At 39.8% G+C, this 27,495-nt stretch overlaps 1 protein-coding gene across 1 annotated transcript; it reads right to left on the bottom strand.

The window, feature by feature from the left end:
• Positions 1–425: 425 nt before the first annotated feature.
• On the bottom strand, positions 426–26,595 carry LOC129063463 (serum paraoxonase/arylesterase 2). The gene is made up of 9 exons (XM_054564566.1): positions 26,481–26,595; positions 17,965–18,035; positions 12,033–12,088; positions 7,374–7,536; positions 6,712–6,841; positions 5,095–5,295; positions 2,569–2,650; positions 1,705–1,833; positions 426–1,070 (listed from the first exon to the last, which is right to left on the bottom strand). Exons 1-9 carry the CDS (start codon positions 26,552–26,554, stop codon positions 912–914), a joined length of 1,065 nt encoding a protein of 354 aa, XP_054420541.1. The 5' UTR covers positions 26,555–26,595; the 3' UTR covers positions 426–911.
• Between the last annotated feature and the right edge of the window lie 900 nt (positions 26,596–27,495).

Raw genomic sequence — 27,495 nt, 5'->3', positions numbered from 1 at the left:
ACAGTGGGTGGGGCTTAGGATGGTTTTATGGGAGTTATAGAGACAAAGAACTCTGCCCTATGAGGCAGCCACCCGTGGCCTTGATCCTAGCACTGGGGCCCTGGACAGCTGACTTCAGTCTCTCTGGGTGATGCTCACAGTTGTGTTCAATGGCGAGGTGGCTTGACCTTCCAGCTCCAAACTTTTCTCTCTTCTTTGTAGGCAAGGGGGGCTCCCATTAGGAAAACAGCTGATGGAGCAGTCTGTACTGAGAACTGGAGTTGCCATATTTAGCTTATTGTTTTATTTTATTCAATTGAAGAGTTCCTTTACATTCAGCTTTCAATGGGAAAAGAAAGAAATTAACATTACCATACGTGTCTGTCCCAAGGAAATCCCACAAGGAAGCAGCCACTTTCCCATTCCCCTTGAGGACCTGCCTTGAGAATTAAACACAGACAAAACTTGGGTTTCAGTTAGTCTTTAATAGAACTCCAACTCTTTAATAGTAAACAAAGATGTAAGCATAAAACATCCAAACATGTTCTCTCTCAGTAGTTCTGAACGGTCACGGTGGTCACATTGTGGGAACGAAGGTCACTCCCATTTTAAGGAAGCAGATCGACCGTTTCAGTGGGATTCATCTCTGGCAATTGGAAGGAGGAGGTGGAGCTTACTTTGTGCAAAGTGGATTCACTTTACCGAAAGCAGCTTCTCTCTCCTTAACTTGGCATTTTAAAATAACTGTTCATTCTCCTTTTATGTTAAAAGTGCTACCAGAACTGAAGGGCCTTCCCTTACTGAAATAAAATTAACCATATAAGTCATACATTCCTGGCTCAACTTGGCTGGGTAAATTCTCTCAGAATTAGCAATTCATAGAAAGTCAATTGTTAAGAGAAGTTAGCACGTTTGCATACCAAAAGTACAATTTATAGTTCACAGTACAGGGCTCTGTGGTACAAAGTGCCTATGAGCAGCTTCTTATCATACACTGAGGCCACAGAACTTCCCTGGAGAACAGATCCGTTGTTGGCATAAACTGTCGTCACTGTAGGCTTCTCTGATAGAATATTCTGGATGCGGAGAACCTATTCAGGAAAGACAAAGGATTACTATAGAACCACCAGACGCCCATGTCTGTCCATCACCAATAATCCGTTTTTCACAATGAAACACAGATTAAGAGGGCATGCTGTTGAAAAACAGCAGCTACCAATCTTTTTAAATGTTTAATTGAAGTACTTTCTTAAACCTTCAAAGAAAGTACTTTCTTAAACCATCTACTTATTTCATGCCAACACACAGGATTTAGTATTATTATAGTAATTGAGCATTAAGAGAAATACTTCCACACTAATGCGCCTACTTTCACACTCCTTTAGCTTGAACAAAAGTCATGACATGTGGTGAGTTGACAATAAGCCAGGTATTTAAAAAATTGCCATTATACCACATAGGGAGGCCACATGTCTTTATAAAAGTGTCTTTTGACTAGCTGCCACCATGATTGAATACATCAAAAGATTACCCTTCTAAAAGTATTCGAGCAATGTGAAATTCTGCCAATTATTGGCTTAAAGCAATTGTAAAACCACTACGTTAGTTTGCTGTATTATTGGTTTAAAAGGACTGACTAAACAAACCATCCCCATGGCAATGTATTGTATCAAGAGTTCAAAAAGACTTGAATAATTAAAGTTGAAAAACTAAAAATATAAAAACCTCTGATGAAGGAGGATTGTTCGGGTCATAAATGAAGAGCTTCTGGCCATTAGGATGACAGCCTACCAAGATGTCCCCCGAGGAAGGATCAATAGATAAATTATTCACCAGTGTGTCCAACTTGAGTACCTTCCAAATGAAAAAATGTCAATACCTAAATGACATGAGAAACTTGATTAAATAATTTAGGACTAATCTTTCCTGCCTCTATGCATGTGAGGAAATTACATCTCTCTGCTTCCACCCCTTTAACATCAATATTGCTTAGAATAAATTTAATAAACTGATTTAGAGTCACTCTTCATCATTCCTGAAATTAAGAAAGTTAGGGTGATAATCAATCTCTCTAAAAAATGAACTCCTTTTCCCTCAAAAGATGCACAATGATCAGTTACTCAAAGAACTCATTCAAAGCAAAATAGGAAATTCTTAATCAATCTAAAATATGTGTTGTCAAGCAGGAAGAAAATAATAATGGTATGAAACCCAATTTCTACCTTCATTTATTATTGAAAGGACTGGCAATGTGCATAAATCTTCATTTCAGAATTCATCTATTAGTCTTTTCAATTGTGAAAATTCTTATTGGAATTCATCAGGTACAATCGGTACTTCATGTAATGGGCTCTAAATCTGATGCAAAGTATCACTCCCCACCCACGGCTGCATGCAATCACAGCCAGTCTTCATGACCGCTGGCCCAGGAGACTCGGCTGCCAGCCATGAGGGGGCAGTATTTTAAAAACCGGAATAGCAACATTGGCATCCAGATTCTGTTCTAAGTAAGGTACTGCTATAATATAACTATGTAATTTCGAAGTATAATAGATCAATGTAGACTTCATATACAAAGAAATATTTTACCTTCAGCTGAGTTAAATTCATATTGGGATGTTTTTCCAAAACATGAATTTCATGAGCCAACGTATCAGCAACGTAGATGTACCTTTGCAGAAAGGACAGGCTGGTCAGAGCTCCATGGCAATACAGAGGCTCATTAGCACAGTAGGCAAGCAGAAGTCTTAATCTGCAAAGGTGCTAATCAATGACAGGCCCCCAAGCAATGCTTGATAAAGGTCAATTTTTTTATTTAAAAAGTAAGCTTTCAAAATCAATTCAGTGTTGCTACAACAATCATGGAATTGTTATTTTTCGTAAAATTTGTAAAGAAAAATAATATAGGACATCATTCTGAATACAACGTGTGTGATATTTGCTACTGAAGGGACAACAGAGCAATGTCTGGCTTCAGAAAAAAAAGCTTTTACATTTCACAATTTGATATTTCTAGGTATCATTTACATGTTATGGTACAGAACACATCTTACTATTAATACTCAATATTTAATGAAATATTTATTAACATATTGAGAATTTTAAGAGTAAGAACTAAGTATCTATTCAGAACAAACTGTCCAAAGAACTAATTAATGGACGACTTTAATTTCACCCTTTGAACTGACCGTTGCATGGCAACTGTTCTATTGAGAAATTACCATGTGTCAAGGTATGAACTCAGTACTGTGACCGACAGAAACATAAAGAATATACATCCTCTTCCTAAAAAGTTTATAGTATATTGGAATGATCAGATTGGTTTGGGGACATTAAACAAATAATGCAGCATGGCTAGCACTATAAGAAATACTTTGGGTCTAGAGACTCAAGAAATACCTGACTCTTGAGAACACAGAAGGGCTCACAAAGGAAGGGGCATCTGCACTGCTATGGAACTAGAGACTGGGTTTGAGGATATTAGGACAAAACACCTTCAAGGCAGAAGGAAACATGTGAGCTGAGGCACAGGGGCAAGAATGAGAGAGGCACGTTTGCAAAATGAGTTCTTTGTCTAAAGCATAGGAAGTATCAAAACAGTAGAAAGGGGAGGCTGGAGTTAGCCTATTAAAGAAATTCCAGCCCTTTACCTTGCCTTGATTTAATAAGCAATTGGGTTCCACTGAATTTTCAGAATAACAAAGAGGCATAACAACAAATGGTCACTTCCATTCAACAATTACTGAGCATTTGCTCTGCACCTGGCAGGACTCAGCATGAGTCAAAGAGGAAGGAGACAGGGCTCCCTCTTTTGGAGGCTCTTTAAGGCTAGTTGAATAGATAAAGGAAAATAGGCAACAGTGGCAGAAAGTGGAAGTGGGCTGCAAACAAGGTGGAAGAACGTCTTAATGCTCCCGCCAAAGAGGATGAGACGCCACACCAGGCGGACATCAGTGGAAAGGAAAGGGGGTAAGAAGAGGGGGCCAAACAGGCAGAACCAACACGACTCACTCTGTTGAGAAGGAAACGATGCAAGAGGAGGATTAACGCAGAAGCCCCTTTTATTATTATTTTTTTAGCTTGAATGACTGGGAAGTTTGATTCTCAGAAAGATGAGAATTGGAAAAAAAACAGATTTGGCTGGAGAGGTTAGATTGTGTCAGTTACACACAAGATAAATCAAATGATTATACATGCATTTTCTGTAATCAGCATGAAAGGAGAAACTGTGTCATGAAAATGAAGACATTTAGTTGTCAAGGACTGCCAAATTTATTTCACATTACATTTGTAGTGGTTTAAATTGTTCAGTGTGCTAAGGCAGTACAGAGGGTGGTAATAAAGAATTTAACATCCTTTCTATGGGCTGTGGTTGGACACGTAAAAATAGTAAGGTAATTATGGAAGGCAATTTGGCAATATCTGTTAAAGATATTTAAAGGGCTCACTCTTCGAGCAAACAGGTCTATTTTGAGGGGCTGTTCTACAGAAACACTTGCAAAAATGTGCAAAGAGGAGTGGCTCATTAGCACCACATATTTAAGCCAGCACCCAGCTGGCCTCTGAACCTGGGGTCTGTGTGACTCTGAAGTCTGAAGATGTGACCATTATACTAGGATGCTACCAAAGGGAGTTTTTTCCTTAAAAAAATATTTGGATAAATTTAAGTTGTAAATGAGAAATACAAAATGGTTTTTACAAAGAAAAAATAAACCACCTACCTATCCATCAATAGAGAATTAAATTAATTATCCTTATAATGGAATAATGTACAGCCAATAAAACAATGAGATATTTATTTCAAAGGAAACACCTACCTGATACTTTGATATGTATATATAAATATGATCTGGTTTCATTAAAAATTATTTATAAAATTATATGACATATAACAAAATTTGCATATTGTATATAAATATACAATACATATAATTACGTAATAAATATATTACATATACCCATTTAATGATATATCACCTATATTATGTATAATAGACCAAAAATATCAAATAAGCCATTTCCACACTGGGAAACAAAAGAACAAAACAAAGTGAAGAATTTTGCCCAAGACCGTGACTGGGAGGAAATGAAGCTACTTTGAATAAGGGCTCATACTTTTTATCAGGCGAAATACTGATCCCATTTGCTGAATCAAATCCTTCTGCTACCACTTTAACTTCATTTGGACTATAGTAAACAACATTTGTCCAGTGTAAGTTCAAGTATGTTTCCAAATACTTTAAGAAAGGATCAGAGAAATAGTGGTCATTGGTGGCATAGAAATGTGCAGGTCCAACAGCTATGATATCATTGACACTGAAAGAGAAAAATAACATGTGAGAAAAAAATAAAAAGCCAGTTGCTCTCCATATTAAAGATTAGGAATCCAGAAGGTTTACGCAATACATGCTTTAAATTTTTGGTAAGAGGTTTCTCAGGAAAAGCTCAGCTAAAATCACATAGCTATAGTAATATGCAATCTAATATAATACCATTTGCCAAAGAGCAATTTTGTATGGTACCAGGTAATTTGAAGACAGGCCATTTAGCAATTAAGGCAGGATTATTATACTAAAAAATGGCTTGGTGCCAACAGTATGTTTTTTGACAGGAAGCAACGTAGGGAGACTGCTATCCTTAGGACAGAGCTGGACAGAGAGCCTTTTTGGTTGGTGAGCTGGTTGAGAGGCCAATAACATTTACCTAGCTCAGTTGCTGGGTCTCCCTGAGTTTCTTTGCTTAGTTATTAGTCAAACGAAGGTCGACTGTTCAATTTCTACCTGACTCACAAAGCCAACCAGCCGAGAATGAACAGGCACTCAATAAACACTTGCAGGGAAATGGATGATGAAATTGCCATAGCACAATGCTTCAGATGAGAGATTTATATGCTAAAAACAATTACATTTTTAAAACCAGTTAGGCAAAGGTGTTATTAAATTTAAATTCCAATTACCCGATGCAAAATTTTCTGAAAAGAGCTGCTTTCTCCTTTGTTAAATGAAAAACAGAGCTACAGGGTAGCTGGGTCCCCTCTTTCGGAAAGAGCTCTGTCACGCAGAGGTAGCCTGGGTGGTATTTATGCTCCTGTTTATTATGAAGTGCATTTCTGGAAGAATGACTGAAGTTACATGCTTCTCTAGGTAGGGAAGTAGAAATTAAAAATATCCATCAAGTTCAAACTTGAAAGAAGCAGTAGGCTAACACAAGCAGAGCCGGGGAGGTACGTGACTCTCTTTTAGTCACATTATCAGTCAGCCGTGTGTTCTTGAAGTAGTAGTGACCCATTTCCAATGTGAATCCCTCCAATTCTGTAGGGTCATAAGCCCATGGCTACCATGAACCCCATGAAAGCACTTTGTATTAGTCTCTCACAAAGCATACAGACTCCATATAAAGCAGGCTACTCTTCCTTGACAGGACAGGTATTGTTAGTTCTGTGATGAGTCACCTGAGATGGAAGGTGACAGCAGGGAAAATGGTGAGGTTCATCTTCTAGTCCCACAATGGCCCTGAAGAGTGTCTCCCCGTCGTTTAGCGTTTCATCATTTCCCAAGGGAGTCCACGTAGAACACTGATTATTATAATAAGGGACACTGACTCTCCTTGCTCTGACACACACACATAAATGCATGTATTGGTGTGTGTATATATTTTAACTGAAAGGACCACTATGAGGAGTATCTGAGAACGCTGGAGATAAATTGGAGAATGACCAAAAGGACTAAGTACCTTGGAAGAAGCTCATGTTTGATTGTTTTTAGATGCAGGAGAGAATTATCTTCTTCTTCAAATTTAAAAATTTCCACTGTATTCTTGAATTCTGGGTGGTTTACAACAAAGAGGTAAACTGAAAAATCATCTGAAAAATGGAAAGAACCGAGTTAATTTACAAGACAACCAAAGGACCTCTCGGCAGACACTGACATTTACATCCATGGGCAAGGAAAGGGTAAATGTCTAAGCTGGAAGACGACCTAACAGATCATTCTTCTTCCCTGTCTTTCCCATCACTGTTTGTCTCGTGTTATTTCTGATCATTGGTTCCCTGACCTTTAAGAAGGAATGTTTTCCACTCCAATACAGAATTCATGAATAATCCGTTTATAGTTTAATTCAGAAATGCAGCTCTTTTTTTAATGCAATGATCGTAAGTGAATATAAAAAGGTTATAAAATCTAAACATTCTTTCAGGCGTTAACTGTTAGAAATTCCAAAATGTAGCATAACTTACAGTTAGCTGAAAAGGCAAAGGATCAACTTATTTGTATGAAGAATACAGGAATAATTCATGAGTTAATTGCTCTCTTAAAACAGACATGATCCAGAGCTATTTCCCAGTCATTTACAAACCCTTACAAGTTTCTTAATGTTGGTAGTTCATCAGCTCTTACCGTCTATGAAAGTGCTGATACCATGCGGATTAAATGAAGCCAAATTAAACCCACGGCTAATTCTTAATTCCAGTGCCCTTGGGTTTTCGTCTTTTAGATCCATCATTAGTATTCCCCCAGGCTTATCCGGTGCAAAACTGTGGAGTCCTGGACATTTCAGACCCTTTTCAAAACAGGGGAAAAGGTTAAATATAAAGGTTTAAGTATTTTTAGGGACTAAAGTGGTAACTATACATAAAGGATAAATACAGACTTTGGTTTAAGGCAGTGGCATAAAGCTATAAAAAATATGCAGAGAGAAGACAACAGAAAAAAAATAATTAGAAGCTGAAAAGCTGAAAGGTGGACAATAACTGATTTTTCTGAGTTAAGGCAGAAGACTAGGGGTTTAGTCTCTTCAGAGTGTTACCAGAAGCTTAGTGGGCGGGAAGATACCAGCTAGAGTTGACGGTGGGGATACATGCACGTTTCCACACTGACTCTTGACCCTCAAGCCCACAGCCTGCACTTTCCTCCTACAAAACCAGGACTCTTGGTGAATGGAGTCAGTCAAGACTTACCCCCTTGTCTCACCCCACATCCACTGCATTAGCAAATCCTGTTGGCTCTGTCCTGAAAATATATCCCTTCATAAGGACGTGAACACCTTTCACCACTGCCTCCATGACTGCCCTGGTCCAAACCGCCACGCGGCTGCACAGCAGCCCCAGCCTGGCCGTGGCGCTTCTGTCCCTAACTCCCTGCAGAAATCCAGTCTCACATCAACATCCACATTCTGTCAGATGATGTCACACCTCTGATCAAAACTCCCATCTCACTCAGATTAAAAGTGAAAATTCTAATGAGAGCCTAAAGGCCCGGCAAGATCCGCCCTGGCCACCCCCTTCACCCTGGCCCACCCCACGCACTCAGTCTGCGCGCCCTCGCCTCCTCTTACCCCGTCCTCCCTCACGTTGCCTTGGCCATACTGCTTCCCTGGTGTTCTTCGATCACGCCAGGCACACTCTCCGCGCAGGGCCTTTATACACGCTGTTTACTTCACCTGGGAACGCTCCCCTCCCCTGAGATCCAGGGCTTCTTCCCTCAGCTTCTTTTTATCTGTCCCAAATGTCACTTACTGCCATTTGACACATATACATATAGAAATGGCAGCCTGACTCCACCCGTACTCACTCTCCACTGCCTCACCTTTCTTTCTATTTTGTTAAAGTGAGGTCACCACCTGACATGTGTTTGTCCTTTCCCCACCGGAACATGTCTCATTTGTTCATTGCTAGAAGCCAGGATCTGGGTTAGTGAATGGCATGCGGTCAGTCCTTTTTCCACTGATTCCAAATACCACCTTTATCATGTGCTCAGTTCCTGTTTACATATTGGTCTGGTTTGAGGATTTATGCCTATTCATATGCCACATACTAATTACTATAGCTTTATTTATAAGATATGGCAAAAAATATATATGGCAATCTCCCATATACCACACTTACATTGCTCTATCTTTACACTACAGTCTTAAATATTTCTGCTGATTTATGTTTCTATAAATTTTGGAAATTTAGTTGCTGTTCTGAATAAAATATTATTATTATTATTATTATGACAACTACATTTTCTATTTGGATTTTCCTAGTGCATAGGAAAAGACTGAGTTTTATATGTTCCTTTTTAAAAAATAATTATTGATTTGAACGAGAGAAATAGTGATTCATTGATCCACTTATTCATACATTCATTGGTTGATTCTTGTACATGCCCTGACCAGGGATCAAACCCACAACCTTGGCACGCACAACAGAATGATGCTCTAACCAACTGAGCTACCAGCCAAGGCAGATACATTGTTCATTTTGAATCCAACCATTTCACTGAACTCTCCTCTTAGGTCTAAAAGTCTGTTAGTTGGATTGTTTAAAAAACAGGTAAATCATACTGTCTGAACATAAAGCCAATTTTGTCCTTTTTTCTACTTCATATTTTTTTGGTTTGTTTTCTTGGGTTATTAAGAACTCTAGTTATTGCTGATAGTTATGGTATTGGGGGGATTTTCCTCCTTTTCTCAACGTTCATGGGAAGCCAGCTAATGATTCACCACTAAGAATTATATTGGCTACCGGTTTCCAGAAAGTTTTCTTCTATTTCTAGTTTTCCTGTAGCTTCTAATCAGGAACGAGTGTTGAATTTTACTTAATGACTTTTTGGCACCCACTGAAATAATGAAGGTCTTTTCTCTTTTAAATCTTTTCAGTCATACTTTAAAAGAGTACAAAAAGAAGTCTCACTTTATGCACAAAATTGGACACAAGAGAAATTCTCTCCAATTTAAAAAAAAAAACTTATCAAGGCTGGCAGGGCCAGTAAGCAGAATAAAACTGGAACTGTGCTACTGCTATCCAGCAGTACCACTTCAGTGGGTAATAATCTCTCTTCTTTATCAATATCCAGCAAAGAATAGTACGGCTTCCATGCACAGGAAGCTCTACCAGGGATGGTGATAACTATTCAAGGTTATTTTAGTTCTCCCTATCATTTAAATCTATATTTCCTCCTTTTTAAAATTTTATTTTTACTTATAGTAAAATACACACAAAATTTGCCACCTTCACCATTTTTAAGTGTACCATTCAGTAGTGTTAAGTACATCCACACTGCAATTTAAATCTTTTTTTATATGTATCCTGTGTCATCCAATTCCTCAGTAAGTGTGTTGTTAGTTTTGAGGTCACCCTCAGACCCATTACTATGGAACAGGATGGGGTGGATGGGCTAAAATGCTTGGAAGAAGAATAAACAACTGACATATGAGTTATTAATTTAGTAAGGACCGTATTCTGGGAAATATTAGAAACAATGCTGAGTAAATTAAAGGAATAAGTGGGCTTGTTTCTAAATTTGAAAAAAGAAAGTCAGTCATGTAACTAAGGAATGATAAAGAAAAAAATACCCAGGAAATTCTGTTGACATAGCCATGAGACCATCGTGACTACAAGCCCCTCAGCTGAAATGGCCATAGATTTTGTCCTGGCTGGTATGGCTCAGTTGGTTGAAGCACCATCCCATAAGCTGAAAAGCTGCGAGTTTGATTCCCAGTCAGGGCACATGCCCAGGTTGTGGGTTTGCTCCCAGTCAGGGTGGGTAGGAGAGGGTAGAGACGGCAGCCCATGGATGTTTCTCTCTCACATCAGTGTTTCTCTTTCCCCCTCTCTCTACCCTTCTCTCTTACCCTCTCGAAAAAGTGTCCTCTGGTGAAGATAAAAAAGAAAAGGGAAGAGAAGAAAAGAAATGGCTATAGATTTATACACTTGGAAATCTCAGTCCTCCAAATTCAGATATATTCCTATAGGGAGAGAATCTTGAAATAGGTGTGTTCTACATTACACAAATCTCTAAGGGCTCCTCCTTTTCAAAAAATTTTTTAAAAAAGGCAACTGCCTTCTACTTTATTCTGTATTTTTGCATCTCTACTTTTGAAAAATTTTGACTAGCAGTCCTAGTATTCTCTCCTCAGCCTGTAGGCATATGTACAAGCATGTGCTTCTAAACAAACCCAGAGTCCTACCAGAAATATCCTTTTACCCATTCTGTGTAGGTTATTAAATAAAACTTTTTTTATAGCAGTATCTTAAAATTTTAATATAAACATCGGTGTCTCTGCCAAAGTCCATAGCATTTCCTTTTTCCCCTCAGTGCTAACAACCAGCCACTCACTGTCTTTCATATAAAAACCATCAGGAGACAGAATAGTGGTCTAACCTCATTCTCCTCTGGGTGTTCTCGCCTTCCTCATAAGTCTGACAACTATTTTATTAGTGTTGGGATGCTCTTCTAGAGCATCTCCAACTGTTTCGCATCCCTTCTCAATCTCGAACAATGAATGCCGAGAGGTCAAATAATTACAGGCTGACTCCACAGTTGGCTACTCCTTCCTCAAGAAAAACCAAACCTATGAAGATGCCAAGGACCCTTGCTTGGGGCCCAGCCCAGAAAGAAAGATGGTCAGAACGTCCTCATCGGCCCATGGAGATAGTTTTCCAATTACAGTGCATACTGATGTAGGCCAGCACCCCACTGGCCAATCAACTGTAAAGTCTTTTGCACGCATGCCCTGCAAAGGTTATTATTTTTCTGCTTATTAGAATGAAGGCACAGTAAAGGGTGTATGTGAGCTCAGTCGATGACTTTTCACTCATGATAGGCTGTACCGGGGTAAAGGAAATAAAGAAAAACACTGGCCCTCTCTGGGAAAGTTGCTCTATTTGAAAATAAATAAATAACAGCAGGAATATTAGCTCTAAAATTGAATATCGAATGGAAGTAAAGGTAGATGCTATATTTAAAACAGTATAATGTCCTATCGAATTTTCACAATAATGCCCCAAATACCCTTTTTCATAACAACCTTTTTAAAACACAGATTGCAGTGGAATATTTTAGTGCAATGCAGTGGGGACATAAAGAGAAATAAATCAATTGATAAAGACTTTTTCATCTCTGCATTTAGGTAAATTTGAGGGAATTTTCTCAGGTCCTGTTTGACCTGTCTTCTTTTTTAATACATATTTTTAAAAGTGAGGAATTTAAAAAATAAGTTACTGCCCTGCCGGCCTCCTCAAACTCCCCCACACCTCCTCCCCTGAGACTGGGAGGACAGAAGGTACTCACCACACTCAAAAAAGCCAGACCATTGGGAAGAATGTCAATATCCTCAGCACCCGCTTCTGCAAGTTCAAGAAACGGATAAATGTCATGTTCAAATTCTGTTATTTGTTTAACAGAGCATAACTAGGACTTTGTTTACTTTATCAGTGTCTGTATCTTTAGGAATGGTTCTGATTTTTTTCCAAGGAGCTAACTCTCCTCAATAAACGTCAGTCTAAATCCCTTCCTGCAGTGAACTTCTGACTTTAAATGTTACATATTTTTATGTTTACTCAAATCAAAGTCAAGTAATCACCACATTTCCAGGGATAATACAGAAAAAGTTGACATCTGTACACTCTTATGATAAACACCCAGATGTCTGTACAAAAGTAATTGACATCAGGGGAATATTACTTTCAAAATGAAGGGTTCCTAGTCATTTATCCATGCAAATAGCCTTGTCCCTTACTCTGCTTATTCAATCTGAAGCAAACGTAGACATCTCTCTCATTAGCAGACATAAAACACCTGGGATTACATATTTCATCTTTAAAAAACAGTGCCTGTTTGTTCTCATGAGCAAAGAAAGCTTCCTGTTTAATCTTTAAATTTAGGCTTTAAATTACAGGGGAAAAATGCTAGCAAAAGAAACTTAATGAAAAAATACCATGCACCTAAGCCAATTGTAGCTTCCAACACATGTCTTTGAGGCAGACTACAATTACTATTGATTGTTTATTGATTGTCAGCAGTACACTCCACACAGCACAGCAAATAATTAGACATAAGACTTTCCCAGTGGTCTCACTGTGTAAATTGCGCAGATAGATAATAAACCCAACACAAGGAAGGAGGAATGAAAATGGTTTAGATTAAGCCAACTCGTGACACATTCTTTGTGTCCACAAAATCAAATCTTCCCCTTTCCATAGGATTTCTCCAGGATTATTTCTAGGTTGTCAAAAAACAAACAGCAACTACCTGGCCATGTTGGTTTTGATTCACAAGTTTGCATTTTTGGCTGGTTGTCTCCAGTGTTGCTAGCTCTAACATAGTAGAGAAAAGTAAAAGGAAATAAAAATGCCAAGAACTTCACTTTGTAAAGATGATCCATCTGCCTGTTCCTTAGAAAGGAGAGATTTATCAGCTTACTCATGATATAGTGAAAGATCTTTTAACCTGGCATCTGTGGATCCCTAAGGAGCCAAACGTGGCTTTCAAAGAGTCTAAGGATTATTTTACATTCTATGCAATGTAAAATGTCTCCTCCATGTACAGATGAGAAATTTTTTGTGAGAAGGTTCCTGGGCTTTCAGGAGACTCAAAAAGGGCCCGTGATACTCCCAAAAAGGCGAAGAACCACTAGTTCCATGATGGTTCTCAAGTGGTAATGAGAGACGACCAGGGAACCTTGCACCACAACACACACACACACACACACACACACACACACACACACACACACACACAGTTCTAGTCCAAGTTTTGCATTCTGGATCTATTTGAGTAAGAGCTCAATTAAAATTTGTAGCTCCTGAAAAATTATTTAAGGCCATTTAATTTCCATACGTACATACTTATGCACAGACAAAAAAGGATATAAAAAGTGTTGAGTGTTTCTTTGGATGGTAGTATTATGAGTAATTTTCATTTTCTTTATATTTTTCTTTGTTTAAAATTTTCTACAAATGATAGTATTGTTTCAATAATCAAAAAAAGAACAATGTTTTTAAAAGATATTTTCATTTCAACTACATTGTAACTCCTTTATGTTGAATTCCATGGCCTAATTCCAAGTGTGGAAAAAGACTTATCTGCAGCTTTCGTTAGAATATTTTCCAGATATATTCCCCCATCTTCATTTCTACAGCCATTACTTAGGCTTGAATCATCTTTTATCACCGCTTTGGTGTGGTTATTGTAAGGAAGTCAAATGCGGGAGACATTTTTTTCTCCAAAATAAGAAGAGGAGGAGGAGGAGGGGTAGCATATATTGTTTACCAAGTATCAGGCTTCTTCTAAGTAAAGATACATATTATTTCACATAATTCTCATAGCCCTAAGAAGCAATACCATTTTTTCTTATTTTATTTAGAGTAGATAATATGGAGGCTTTGAAAGGTTAAGCAAATTATTCAAGATCACAGGCTGGAAAGCTGGGACTCAGATTGTTTTGTTCTGACTTAAAAGCACATAGAAAAAAAATACAGCCCAGCATTTAATGAATTTTCTGTCAGAACCATCCCCTGTTCCTCTCTACAGACACTTCGCTTTGTAAATTCAACTGTGGCCAATTCCATGTGTTGGCTTTTCCCCCCAAATGCTTGCTTCTATGCCTCTCCCCAAGATCTTTACCAATTCATATCCTGTTCTTTTCTTTAAAAGCTCTTTCAAAACCTCTTTTCTCTAGACAGCCTTCCATCTTAGCACATCTGATTTTGATCCCTTCTTATGCCGTTAACAATTACCTATCTGCGTCAGAGACGGCCAACTACTGCCCAGTATCCGTATTCCCCTTCTTTCTTTTCAGCTACAGGCACATGGAAACATAGCTTCAGACATCTCCTATGCTATCCTGCTGGTAGATGTGGTCATTTGTGTAAGTTTAGGTTAATGGGATGTGACAGTAGTACAAGATGTATGGAAGTACTAGGTAAAATAATATAAAGCTAATCTCCATGTTAATTTTCTTTCTACCCCTTCCTGCTGGGAAATGGCAACTAACCACAGTCTAGTCTTGGACCAAGACGGAAGCAACATGTAAAAGAGAGTTGTGCCGCTTCATCAGCCTTTGTCCCAGAATGACCACATTGGGCACAGTCCTCTAATCACCCAACCATTTGCTCATCTTGCGACTCTCATGGGAGAGAAAATAAATTTCTCTTTTCTCTAAGTTACTTACTGTAACTTTATGACAGTAAATCAGCCCTTGCCGCACCCAACAGAGTATCCAATATGTAGTGTAACATTTTGTCCCCACTTTTTCAGTTTACTAGTCAGGTGCATGTATTAATAACTCTGGGAGAGTGATAGGAGAAAGAGAATTTGCAAAAGTTACCTGAGCCTTGGGTCCTTGTCTGTTATAAAAAGAAAAATAAACTCTATTTCACAGTAGTGGGTTTCTGTTGTTTGCCTACTCATAGGCAGACTATAAAGTACTTAATGACAAGGGCTACAAATTTTAATGCTTTTTTTTTTTAATATCACAAGCAGCAGTTCTTGTAAAGGTCTTGATTGCCAAGTACATAAAATTGTTAATTCACTCAAGCATGACAATACATTCAAAATTTTGTTTAGTCCAGGACTCTGAATGTCAGCATTTTCAGAAACATTTAGAAAATGTTTTAAACTTTTAAGCTTCAAATAGAGTTAACTAGTTCTTGTCACTATATTTTTTGTTATTTAGATAGTGATGTTACACCAAATCTTGGGTGTGTAAAAGCTTAGTTTCTGTCTGTAAGATACACTGGGAAAGAATACAAACAATGGAATAGTGAACTCCCTTCCTCTCCCACAGAAGGTACACATCCTGTATATGCAGTAGATGATTATTATTTATTAAAACAGAAAGACACAATATGATATGGATAAAGCACCCAAGAGTTCATTTCCAATCATGGTAAAAGTAGCATTGCTCTGTGTGTGTGTGTGTGTGTGTGTGTGTGTGTGTGTGTGTGTGTGTTGATGGGGTGAAGGGCAGGGGAGAGGTGGTCTTACCTCTCTGAGGGATTACTTGGCCTCAAGTACATGGCTACTACTGTTTCCAAAGTGGAGAGTAAACACAAGAACCGCTCTATCCTTGCTACATACCACAAGAAGTAGCATTTGCCTATATGGGAAGGTATGCCCAGCACAGTTATTCCTGGTAATCAAAGACCACCAAATAAGCAACTGTTGTTAAAAATATATAACCATGAGCTATTATTAACCATTATGCATCAGTAACATAGCATTCAACAAATGTTCATATAGTGTGTGCTAACCATAGAGCAAAACAAAAAGGAAAAAAAGGCACAATTCTAATTAGATCTAAAAACGTATCCCAAATGTGCCTCTAATCACTCATCGTCTTCGCTCTGTTGCCTTCTGAAGCGTCTCGGAGGCATTAAACACTTCACGAGAGGGGCCACAGGTGACATATTTCCTCATTCTTTCCAATTCCAGACAGCAGCTCACACACATCACAACATAAAGGTCACAAACACAGACAGATGCTTGTTCAGAATACAAATGTTGTTGTGCTTGTTTTTCTCTGAGGAGCCCTCCATCCCAGTGAGTTATAACAGCAACACATTTGGCAGTGTGTCCCGTACTGTGTCTGGCGGTGCCCTGTTGTCTATTCTGAAACTCGAATTCACAGAAGGTGGGCTTCACAAGACAAGGGCTGCTTAATAATTCGACGATTATTAACACAGCAGCAAAAGTAACCTTAAAGATTACTGACTTGACCTCCCAACAACCCTTCCAGATGGCATCTGGCTTTTGCTTAGTGACCAATTCTGAGGGGGGCTCTTCACGATGGCGGCCAGAAGGCAGGAGGCACTGCGGCGTTTCTTGGGATTCCAGATAACCTCAGTTCTAGAATTGTCTGTATTATTCAGCACCGATCTGGCCCATCTGGTATTTGATACTGAGTTTGTATCTTCCTGCTAAATGTTTGGACAACTGAAACAAAGAGAAGCCCCAAGAGAAAGAAGTCAAGAAGTCTTAAGTGAAGAGAGGTGGGACTGGGAAGAGCAGAAAAGCAGCAACAGAAGAAAGGAGACGGAACACCTTGGAAACAGATGGGGAGAGGAGAAAAAAAGCTTTGAAGTGGAAAAGGCTCTTCTGGACACTCAAAGTTCATGAACGTGAAGCTTTCTTGTGTGTGATCAAGGAAGGTCACTACACTTCTGTTTTGACTGATCACTACACTTTGGTTTTTGCTAAGAGCACTGCGAATCCTGTCTGGAAAAGATGTGGTTGTAAATATGAGGTATTGAGTTTCTGACTGTTGCCAACTTGAGGGCAATATAGCAATGACTGTTAAAACTATAAACATGTATGCTAACTGAGCAACAACCCCACTATTACAGATTTATCCTACAGACAAATGCAAGAGCTATACATACAATTACGTTCACTGATTTGTTTGTAGTTGCAAAAACTGTAACCACCCAAATGCGTACTAAGAAGGGAAATAGTTACATGAATCATGGTACATGTGTATACCAAAAAGAAAGAGATAAATCCACATGTGCTGATGTGGAAAGCTGTTCACACGTCACTCAGAATAAAGTAGGTTGCAGAATATAATCTTATATTAAGACGCCTTTTGTGAAGAATATATATGTGTGTGTGTGCGTGTGCATGTGTGTGTTTGTTTCCCAGGTGTTGTGGTTTTTACAGTTTAAAAGCAACACCCTCCACTAGCAAAGACTCACTTTATTCCAATAATTGCTTTTTTGCAATGGTCTGGAACCAAACCAGCAACGCCTCTGAAGAATGCCTGTATGTGTTTGCTTTTACATGGGAAGTATCAGGAAGGGTAAGAAAAAACCTTTCTGTGGAATAGAGATTTTGTTGAGAGATTTTTATTTTCTATTTTATAACTCGTTTTCCTTCTGTCTTACCTCCACTAGCTGACTACCAGGCTAATGGAACACAGACCTCAGAGGCCACGCACGACAAAGAATACAGACTTTACAAAAATGTCCATAAAAGTCACTAAGCAAGCAAGAAAGCAAATAGTAAACACAGGATTATACAACTAATTAATAAATTACAATCAGAGTGAAAGAGAAGAAATACAGGGTGTGTGAGCTCAAAAGAGGTTGCCTGAAGAGGTTCCATTGATCTAATGTGATTTTTCCTCTGATAAACAGTAACTGTGTGCCAAAATACTGTGAAAGAGTTTTTGGATGTTGGCGGCCAAACAATGCAAGGTGGATAACAAGCATTTTCTCATGCTTACCAATGCCTTTAATCAGGTGGCAGTTTGGAAGGTCTACAGATTCTACTGCACTGGAAGCTTTAAGTCGATTCCTGTTTAAAAAAAAAAAATCATATGTTTATGTATTCCCTGCTTTGTCACAGAAGGGGTTTAAAAGGCTCACAGCCATATTGAAAACACAGCATTAGTCTAAAGCAGAGAAAAAAGGAGGTAGAAAGACAAGGGGAGGAACATAAAATGGCACCAGAAATGATGTTAAAATAACAATGCATATCACAGAGTTCTATAGGTGAATGTGGGTTGTGAAAGAACCCACTCAATTAACTCAATTAAAACTTCTATTGCAAGCTTCTATGCAAATATCAACCTAAGCCCAGGTCACATGTCTCATGGCTCTGGTGCTGTGGGAAGAGCTCTAGATGTATGACCAGGAACCCTGTCTTCTCTCTGAGGACCCAGAGAGCCAAGAAATGCTCAGCTCCTCTGCAAAATGACACAATGACTGAAGGGAGGGCAAGAGAAAATGGCACTGTTCAGGTCCTGGCACCCAGAAGACACCCCACAAATAGTTACTAAGAAATAGGTGAGGAAGACCCTAATTCCCATGACTATACATTGGGGCGAGGGGTTTGGAGAGCACCACTGACTTTGGCAAAACTACTTGCTGTTGTTTCAGGAAAACTAATGTGTGGAAATAATGAGAAAATATTGAGCTCACAGTATCTTCCCACTCCCTTCCCACCCTAGAGTAGAAGAAGGCCACAGAGAAGTTTGGGCAAACACATCTGGGATCTACTGTTTTGAAGGCCACATACTATAGGCTTCCCCCTTCTCTCACTGTCTCACCCTCTCTATCTGTTCTCTAAGGCATAAAGAGTGCAGAGTAGTTTACATTTTTCAAGGCGGTTTGCACATCCACATGATTAAGAAACCAAAGGACAATTTGCCACTTGTCCCTCCCCTATTCATCTCCTTGACAGCTTCCGGCTACTAGACAGTGAATATGGAGAAGGCTATTGGTTTCTCAACAAAATCAAACAAAAACAAACAAACAAACAAACAAAAAAACCCTGGCCTAGATAACCCAGAATATAAACAGCTGGTGGCAATTACTATATATGGATGTGGGCAAAAGTAGATTTACAGTTGTTCATAAGGAAAGATATGCAGGTTATGACTATTACAATAGCTTTATTAACTCAAAAAATATGTCACAATGCAACTGTAGATCTACTTTCGCCCACCCCTGTATTTTGGCAATGCATATCATATATCAAGTTTCTAACTAAAGGGTTAGTCAGTATGTATTTGGAATCAGAGAACTCAGATAGCATTCAATTTCTTAAAACAATAAAGCAATAAAACATAAATGAAATAGTATATTATATAGATATACTGAAAACAAAAAGTAACAACTAAAATTTAAAACTAAAGCAAAAATACAGTAACTCATATTTATGAATTATAGGAGCGATTTAAAGGGGAAAACAAATATATTTAGCCTAATATTGTAGTAGTAGTAGTAATACTAGTGATGAGGGTACTGCTATTGATAGTTAGCAATGGTAAAAGGAAATCAATAATAAAAATAGCTAAAATGTATTGATTCTGCCACAACTGCGATTTACCTGAATTCATCAAATTCTTTTTTTTAAGTGCATTTTATTGATTATGCTCTTACAGGTGTCCCGATTTTTCCCTTCGCCCTCCTCCACGTAGTACCCCTCCTTAAAGTAAGTACCATTATTTCTATTTTAGAGTTGAGAACACTGATTCAGAGGTGAAGCAACTCTCCTGAGGTTCAGCACCCAGCTGGGAAGTACGCCCTAGAGGCCATGCCCTCATCTGCTCTTCTATTTTTCCAAGAAAGGAGTGAAGAAAGCTGTGTTTCTGTCTTAGCAGTAAGACTGCACAACCACTGACAAGTCAGTCAATCTCTATAGGCCTCAGTCTTCTTAATGTATGAAATAAAGACGAGACCAGACCTCCAAGGGTCTGTTGACACTGGATGAGTCCAGGTACAGCTATGTCAGTAGGCCACAGCTGCAGTTTGAATCAAGTTCCTGTATCACTCGTTTGAGCGTCAATTTTATACAACTTAATATTATGCCCATATGAGTGTAAAACAACCCCTTTTTTCAAAGATAGACTAGATGGATGAAATAAAATCCAGGAACAGTTTAATATGGGGTATTTTTCAGAGTCAACTTAGCTTGCATCAATGACGGATGGTTACACTTTGCGAATGCGGCAACCTTTGTCACTAGTTGAGCTGTGTGTGTAATGCCATCTCTCTGTATGCAGCCTGCCTGCTATTAAAACTGAAGAGTAACACCATGGCCATGCATAGCTTCCAGTTCATCAAATCATGTTTTCTTGTCTTTAGGATAAAAGAAAGGGAGGATTGCACTTCCATCCTTTGGGATCTATCGAGAGTTTCAAATTCTTTCCGTAGAGAGCTGCTAGGGTTTTGCGTGGCAGGACTACCTGTTCCCTGTTCACTGGTGCACAGACCTTTGTATTCCAGAGTGGCAGACCCTATTGGCTGACAAAACGAAAGTCATTCTTACCACCTTCTTCCTTGAACCTTTCCGTTGCAGAGGTGGGCAAGGGCAATATTGGCTTTTCCAGCCTCCTTTGTATTTCAGGATAACCACATGACCCAGGCTTTTAGGAAAGCGTTTTTGTTCTGGATAGGAAAAGCAGACACAAGAAGAGAGCTAACTGGCATACACTCCTCCTCCCTTCGTGATTTGACCACACATGCGGTGCTTGGGACTATCGCCACCATCAGCATCCCTAACATAAGTGTGAGGTCATAAAGCCATCAGTAAAGGATCTAAGAACAAAAATGTAAGAACCTAGTTCCAGTGACTCGATGGACAAGCTCTAAAATGACTTGCTGAGTTTTCTCACATGTATCGTGAGAAAATAAGCCTCCACTTGTTTAAGCTACCATTAATTTACATATGTTCTTGCGGCCAAAACACTCCTAACTGATAATAGATTTCAGCAGTTTGGGGGCTATACAAGAGAGAGCAAGACAAACTTCTTTGGACTGGGAAATCAATAAGCCTAGATGCATTTATGCTAAAAAAAAAAAATGGTAGAAACACAATTAAGTGGAATTTTTGCTAAAGCCTATTGCTCCCAACACTGTACGTCCACAGCATGCTCATGAATGGACTGGGTCAGACGGCAGGGCCGCCTCCACCCTGCTGTCATGCAGATGTTGCTGACTGATCACTACACCCCTCCCCACACCCCGGAGCTAGCCTCACACCCCATGTCCCAGCAACCCCTGCCAGGCAATAAAAATGGGCGCTGAAGATGAACGCTATTTGCCTTCTCGGTTCTAGGTTCCTTCTGTTTTTCTCACATTCCTTTTCTTTTTCATTAAGATTTGGTTATTTGCCTTTGGGTTACAAATATATGATGGGTGTGATATGGGAAGGAATATTTACTGCCTTCTTTCAACTAAGCCAGTCATCGTTCTCCAGATGACGACCACCAAAAACAAGTACCTCAGGGTTCTTAACCTGGGGTCCAGTGACCTTTAAGGAGTCCATAGGTAAAATGAAGAGATCCATGACCTTGGGTGAAGAAAAATACATCTTTACTTAAACCTCTCACTGAAATTGAGTATTTCCTTTGATGATGAGAGTAGGCAACAAACCATAGAACTTTCTACTAGCAGTACTGCAACTCTGTCACTAATTGAAATTACAGACGTTGTTACGTCACATGTCAGTTGTGGTAGATATCTCAAAACATCGTTTATACTCATCACTACTACAAAATATCTTGTTAGATATTCAATTACCTCTAGATCTATTTAAGGCTTTAATAAAGAAGCCCATGTTATTATATCATACATTAGATTTTAAAAGTATTTTGGCAATGATATTTACTTATTAAAGAGTATTTTAATTTGTTTTGCACTCTTACATATTTTATTTTATGCATTTACAAACATGATGCTGAGGTGTCAAGGCTCCCCCAGACTGCCAAACGGATCCATGGCATAAAGAGGCTAGAACCCCTGCTTGCGCATCATGGTCAACGTAGATAATTTTACCGAACACTTAACTATGTGTCTGACATCGTTCTAGCACTTTCCAAGAATGACCTCATTTATTTTTCACAGTCCACTGTGGAGCAGGCAGGATAATTATTCCCATCCTACAGATTGAGACACTGAGACACAGAAAGGCGAAATAAAAAGCTAAGGTCTCAGGTAGATAGTGGAGCTAGGAAATGAACTCAGGCTATCTGGCCACAAAGCAGGAGCCAGCGGTCATTACCATGAAATCGATCAAGGTGTTACCCATCCACAGTGGAGTGACATGGGGAGTTAGTTACTCTCATGTCTCACTGGGTGGTAGCAATAAAGGTGCACCAGGCTGTGCTACCAATGTGCCTTGAGCAAACTGGAACATGGTCTCGCTACCAGGCATTACTTTGTTCCATATCTTACCACCTTTGAATTCACAAACCACTGATGGGGCTTTATCTTTTAAGTACAGACTTAAATACGGGCAAGCTGGGGCTTTATCTTTTATATACAGACTTGTAGAATCCTTTGGAATTTACCCCTCGGGTCCCTGTAATGCTTGCACTTAGTCACTAAGAATTTGTGCTTAAGCCCACAAAGCTGGGATAAATCTCCTCCAATGGCAGAAATGCGTGGAGGCTGTGGGGCGGCTGGGGACCCGGTGTCTGGAAGAGCAGACCTGGCTTAGAGTATGGCTTCAGCACTCATTACTTGGTAAACTAACTGGTCAAGCTCTCCCAGCCTCAGTTTTACATACACAATAGTGAAAGGAAGACATAGATGACGACTGAATTAAGTCAGAAATGTATTTTCCAAATGTCACTAAATGTACAATTTGGTTTAATACAGACAACTTTTGACACTTCTGACACAGGGACAAGGCATACTGCAGTCACTCAATAAATGATACGGAGGATGGTGGTTTAAGAAAAAAGCCTGATCCTTTAGAGATACTCAAAAGCAGACAAGATAAGTTTCTTGGGGAAGCTCTCATGGAAGTGTCAGGCAAGATGCAGAACGTTCAGACGTTTGTTTGTGGGGTTCCTGCCCACACACAGGTCTCTGATGCAATCAAGTCTCATGATTCATTCTGAGGTGTGTACTTTGCAGCAGAAAGCAGTTGGCCGGGGGACATTTGTGTATTTCTATCTTCCCTTTTATTGCTCAGCCAGGGCAGAGTGGAAAAGTTGGGTATATTATACCAATCTCCCCTGGGAACCTTAACCAGCTATGGTTCAAAGGAAAAGAGACAACTTGGATTCCATTTATCCACCTGGCACATACTTACACTAAAAAATTACTCATTGTTTATCTTAAATTCAAGTTGAAATTTAAGTGGGCACCCCGGGGGAGAACGATAACTTGAGTGCCAAAGTAACATCTCAAAAAATAGAACAATGAAATGGCAGGTACCAGACTACAGCAAAAAACCCTGTTTTTTTTTTGGAAGAGCCTTTCTTTATAGGGAGGCGGGAACATGCTGTTTTTTGAAATAGACTCTAAGTGTCTGAAAGGAGAAACATTATGAGCCCTCCACTAAATTCTATAAATAATAGGTACTTGATACTCTACAATAATAAAGTTGCCAGATAAAATACAAGATCCCCAGTTAAATTGGAATTTCAGGTAAATACTAAATGATATTTTAGTATAATTATGTACCAAGCATTGTCTGGCACATGATTATACTAAAAAACGATTTGTTGTTTATCTGAATTTCGAATATCATTGGATGTCCTGCATTTTTATTTGCAAAATCTTGCCATCCATCACTCCTCCCAACAGTCTCCCCTCAGCTCATTTGGGGCTTCATCTATGTTTGATGAAAGCCCCACCCTATAAAGTCATTATCGATAAAATTTACTATAGTCAAATCTTTATAAAGAAAAAAAATGCATTAAGTTGTAAATTACCTATCAGATGCATTCTATGTATGTAAGATTTATTTACTTTTTCTTAGGTTTGCAACAATGACATTTATCATTTACAGGGACTTATATTTAAAACCTCAAGATTAGATTACACAGTGGAATACTATGCAGCATAAAGAAAGACGTCCTACCTTTTGCAACAGCATGGATGGAACTGGGGACTATTATGTTAGGTGAAATAAGCCAGTTGGCAAAGGACAAATATCATACGACCTCGCTTATACCTGGAATCTAATGAACAAAATAAACTAACAAGTAAAATAGAACCAGAGCTATGGAAACATGGAACAGACTGAGAGCTGTAGGAGGGGAGAAGGGGGGCAAATGGTGGAAGGAAGGGGAAGGGACTAGTCAAACAACATGTATGAATGGCTCATGGACATGGACAATGGAGAGGGGATTGACCGTAGGCGGAGGGGTGGGCTGAGTAGGTGGGGCAAAAGGGAAAAAAATTGGGACAACTGTAACAGGATAAACAATAAAAAAATAAAAAGAAGAAAAAACCACCAAAGCTTTCATCTACCTTGAATATTTATAAGCTGTGTGGATGTGATAAAAAACTAAACTATTTAATATTTCTGTTAAGGAATTGAGAAAATAATTGTGGCATACAATGAACAAATAGTTGTAAAATATCTGAAAACTATAAACTATGTAAATTAAAAAATGTATTACAAATAAAAAATAAAACCTCAATATTAATAATAAGAAATTGTTAATTGAGAAAATTTCAATTTGTAATAATGCTGGTGGGTCAACTGAATGAGCTTGTGAATTTTGGTGGTCTTGCCTTTGGAACTGAGAGCTGGTCAGATCACAGAGAATCACTCAATTCAAGGATGTTCTGCAGAGCAGGATAGGCATTTATATAACATGAAAATTAAGATCAACATGTCCATTTCCTATCCGTAAGTGAGCCTCTTCCAACGCCAATCCCCCCTCCCCAAGCCCCCGCCCTCCCAACACATACACATTCCTTTATCTGCAGAAGCTATAGCTCCTGGAGGTAGAGCTGAAAACTCTGGTATCTATATCACTTGTGACTTCCCCCATTTCTGAGGTTCCAGAGTTTGGGTCTCCACACTACTGCAATACCTTAGCTAGTTTCCCCATGTGCTCTCTACCCTAATGTTTCTCAACTCTAACTGCGCATTACAATGATCAGACCAACTGATCAGGAGAACTGAATGTGCAGCAAGGATTGAGAACTGCTGCTCTGTTCCAAATCATCCTTCCAAATTCATCTCTACCCAGCACAACTGTTTGTGCTTTATGTGCTTTAACAGGTTCCTGTTTAAAACAACCAAAACATACAACAAACATCAATAGTTCCCCTTTGCCTATCAAAGCAGGCCTTAATTTGTAACATATTTAACCATTTCGAATCTATCCCCCCCCCTTAACTATTTTCATAACTTACTCTTATGCTCCCCTCAAGATGTTCTATTGCTGGTCTCCAAACTGCTACGCCAAAGACCCTCAGTTCAAGCTGCCCTCTCCACCTGGGATGGCCTCCTCCGTCCCCAAATGTGTTTCATCTGCCCTTCAAGGCCAATGTCCAATGTGTCTTCCTACTGAACTCCACTTTTAGGGGATGTAACCTTTCCTCCTTAAGCCTGTAGGGGTGGTTGTACTTGCCGTGGACATCCATATATATTATATATATTTTAAGTACATACATTATATTTAATATAATATATAAAATAAATATATATATTTTTTCTCCTCCCCTCTAATAGAGTAAACTTCTTAAGGGAGAGGCCTGTGCTTTATCACAGGTGCCTGGGAAAGCTCACCATACATAGGAGGTGCTCAATACTCCTGGGATTCTTTTGCATGAGGGTTTATGAAATTTGAGTTGGTAATTTAGGGACGATGAAGTCCACCCACCCGTGTCTTTTCATTATCACTAAACTGTGAGATAGACTAGGCTTGTACTGTCCGGCATTCCGGCTTCGGGGTTCCAGGGTGAAGAGATAAACAAGGAAGTGATGTAAGACCGGTAGCCGAATATCGCCAACTATCTTTGATCCAGCGCGCCAAGATTAGAAAGCTTCTCAAACTATGCAGGGGAGACATGAAGGACAACTTTATTAGACAGAGGCAATGTGGGACACAAAGAGAAGCAGCACCAATGACCTGAAATAAACCTTTATAATTAAAGTTTCCACGCCTGAGGAATCGTTTTGTTTTCGAGTTAAAGCCCTTAGATTTGCCTTCGAGTACTTGCAAAGCACTTGCCCATCTAGGTAGAAAAGAACTTTGTAAGCGGCAAAGGGTCACAAACTTTCTAGAAAGTCTCGAGATTCAGCCCAAACTGTGCCGGGTTTTGCTGGAAGCGAGGGGTGGCATCAGGGGTTCAGCCACCGCGGGAACACAGAGCGATCAGGCGGTCCCCGGCGCGGAGAAGCCCTCCGCGGCCTCCGCCCTCTCCGCGGCCCGCGGCCCCTGGAGGCTGGGGACCCGCGGGCCGGGGAGGCTCCCGGGGAGACAGTCCCGGAGCCTGACGGCCGGGCCGCGCGGACCGCTCGCTCCGAGAGGGCCCCACCTACCTGAGCGCCAGGAGCCTCTCGCCCAGCAGCGCCAGCGCTATGCCCAGCACGCTCAGACCCACCAGCCGCCCCATGGCACTGGAACCGGAGCCGCTCGCTCGGGCCGGCGCGGGAGCACTGTGGGCGGTGCCCGCGTCCGGCCCGGGCCGCGCTCCGCCCCGTCTCCGGCCCAGGCGGGCTCCGCCCTTCGCCCGGCCCCGGGCCTTTGTCACCACAAACCTACTTTCCCAGAAGACACCTTCCGTGGGACCAGGGACTGTCCTCCCTTGCCCCAGTTTGAGCGAAGCTCATGAAACTCTGAATTCCTTCACCTCCTTTTGCAAACAATCCCCCAAGAAACTTAGGCAGCCCGCATACCCCTAGTCTTCAAAGACAGTCCTTACCTCATATTCCAGTAAAAATCTTCTAAAGTTTTAACGATCCTTTATTATAGGAAAGGACACTGAGTTATGTCTTGTAAATATTTCATGTTGGAATCATGAAAGGTAAGAAACATCCTGTTCCTAGTAATGGTTCATCTAGAGATCTAAGGACTTGGACACCTCTTTTTTTCTATGTAAACTCAGTTTATGGAAATAAGGGTAGTGCTTTCTTCTCTTCTTTCTTTTATACATCCTTCCTCCCTTCCTTTCTTCCTTCCCTCCCTCCTTCCTTCCTTCCCCTCTTTCTTACACAGTTAATGATGAGTATGCCTGAAATAAGTTTCTCATTGTTGCCAGTGTTTAATTGCCACCTTAGAGCATGCAGGCAAAAAATGTCGCAATTGCCGATTTTCAACAAACAGTTTTATTCAGCTTACAAGCAAATAGTAAATAAAAGCACATGCCAGTTTTTCCCCTACCCCCCCCCCACCCCACAGGGGGGAAAAAAAGACCCTCTGCTTCCATTGTGTGTATCTTTGATTCAGTCCAATTAGGTTACTAGGGATATTAGGTTATATCCCTAATGGTAGATACAGAGCTGAATAGCTGTCCTTTGAAAGCCCAGGAGCCTTAGTTTTCTTTGTGCCATGAGC

Source organism: Pteronotus mesoamericanus, unplaced genomic scaffold, assembly GCF_021234165.1.
Source record: "Pteronotus mesoamericanus isolate MK-2021 breed Mesoamerican mustached bat unplaced genomic scaffold, CSHL_Meso_final scaffold_85, whole genome shotgun sequence".
Taxonomy (NCBI): domain Eukaryota; kingdom Metazoa; phylum Chordata; class Mammalia; order Chiroptera; family Mormoopidae; genus Pteronotus; species Pteronotus mesoamericanus.
This window is presented reverse-complemented; position numbering and strand designations above follow the sequence as displayed.

Excerpts from the sequence above, each read along its gene's own strand:
- LOC129063463 (XM_054564566.1), bottom strand. The coding sequence starts at position 26,554 with ATGGGGCGGCTGGTGGGTCTGAGCGTGCTGGGCATAGCGCTGGCGCTG. Across the intron at positions 5,296-6,711 it reads AAACATGAGCTTCTTCCAAG|TGTCAATGATATCATAGCTG; the intron begins GTACTTAGTCCT and ends TTTCTCTTTCAG. Across the intron at positions 2,651-5,094 it reads AGTATTTCGCCTGATAAAAA|GTACATCTACGTTGCTGATA; the intron begins GTATGAGCCCTT and ends CTTTCTGCAAAG.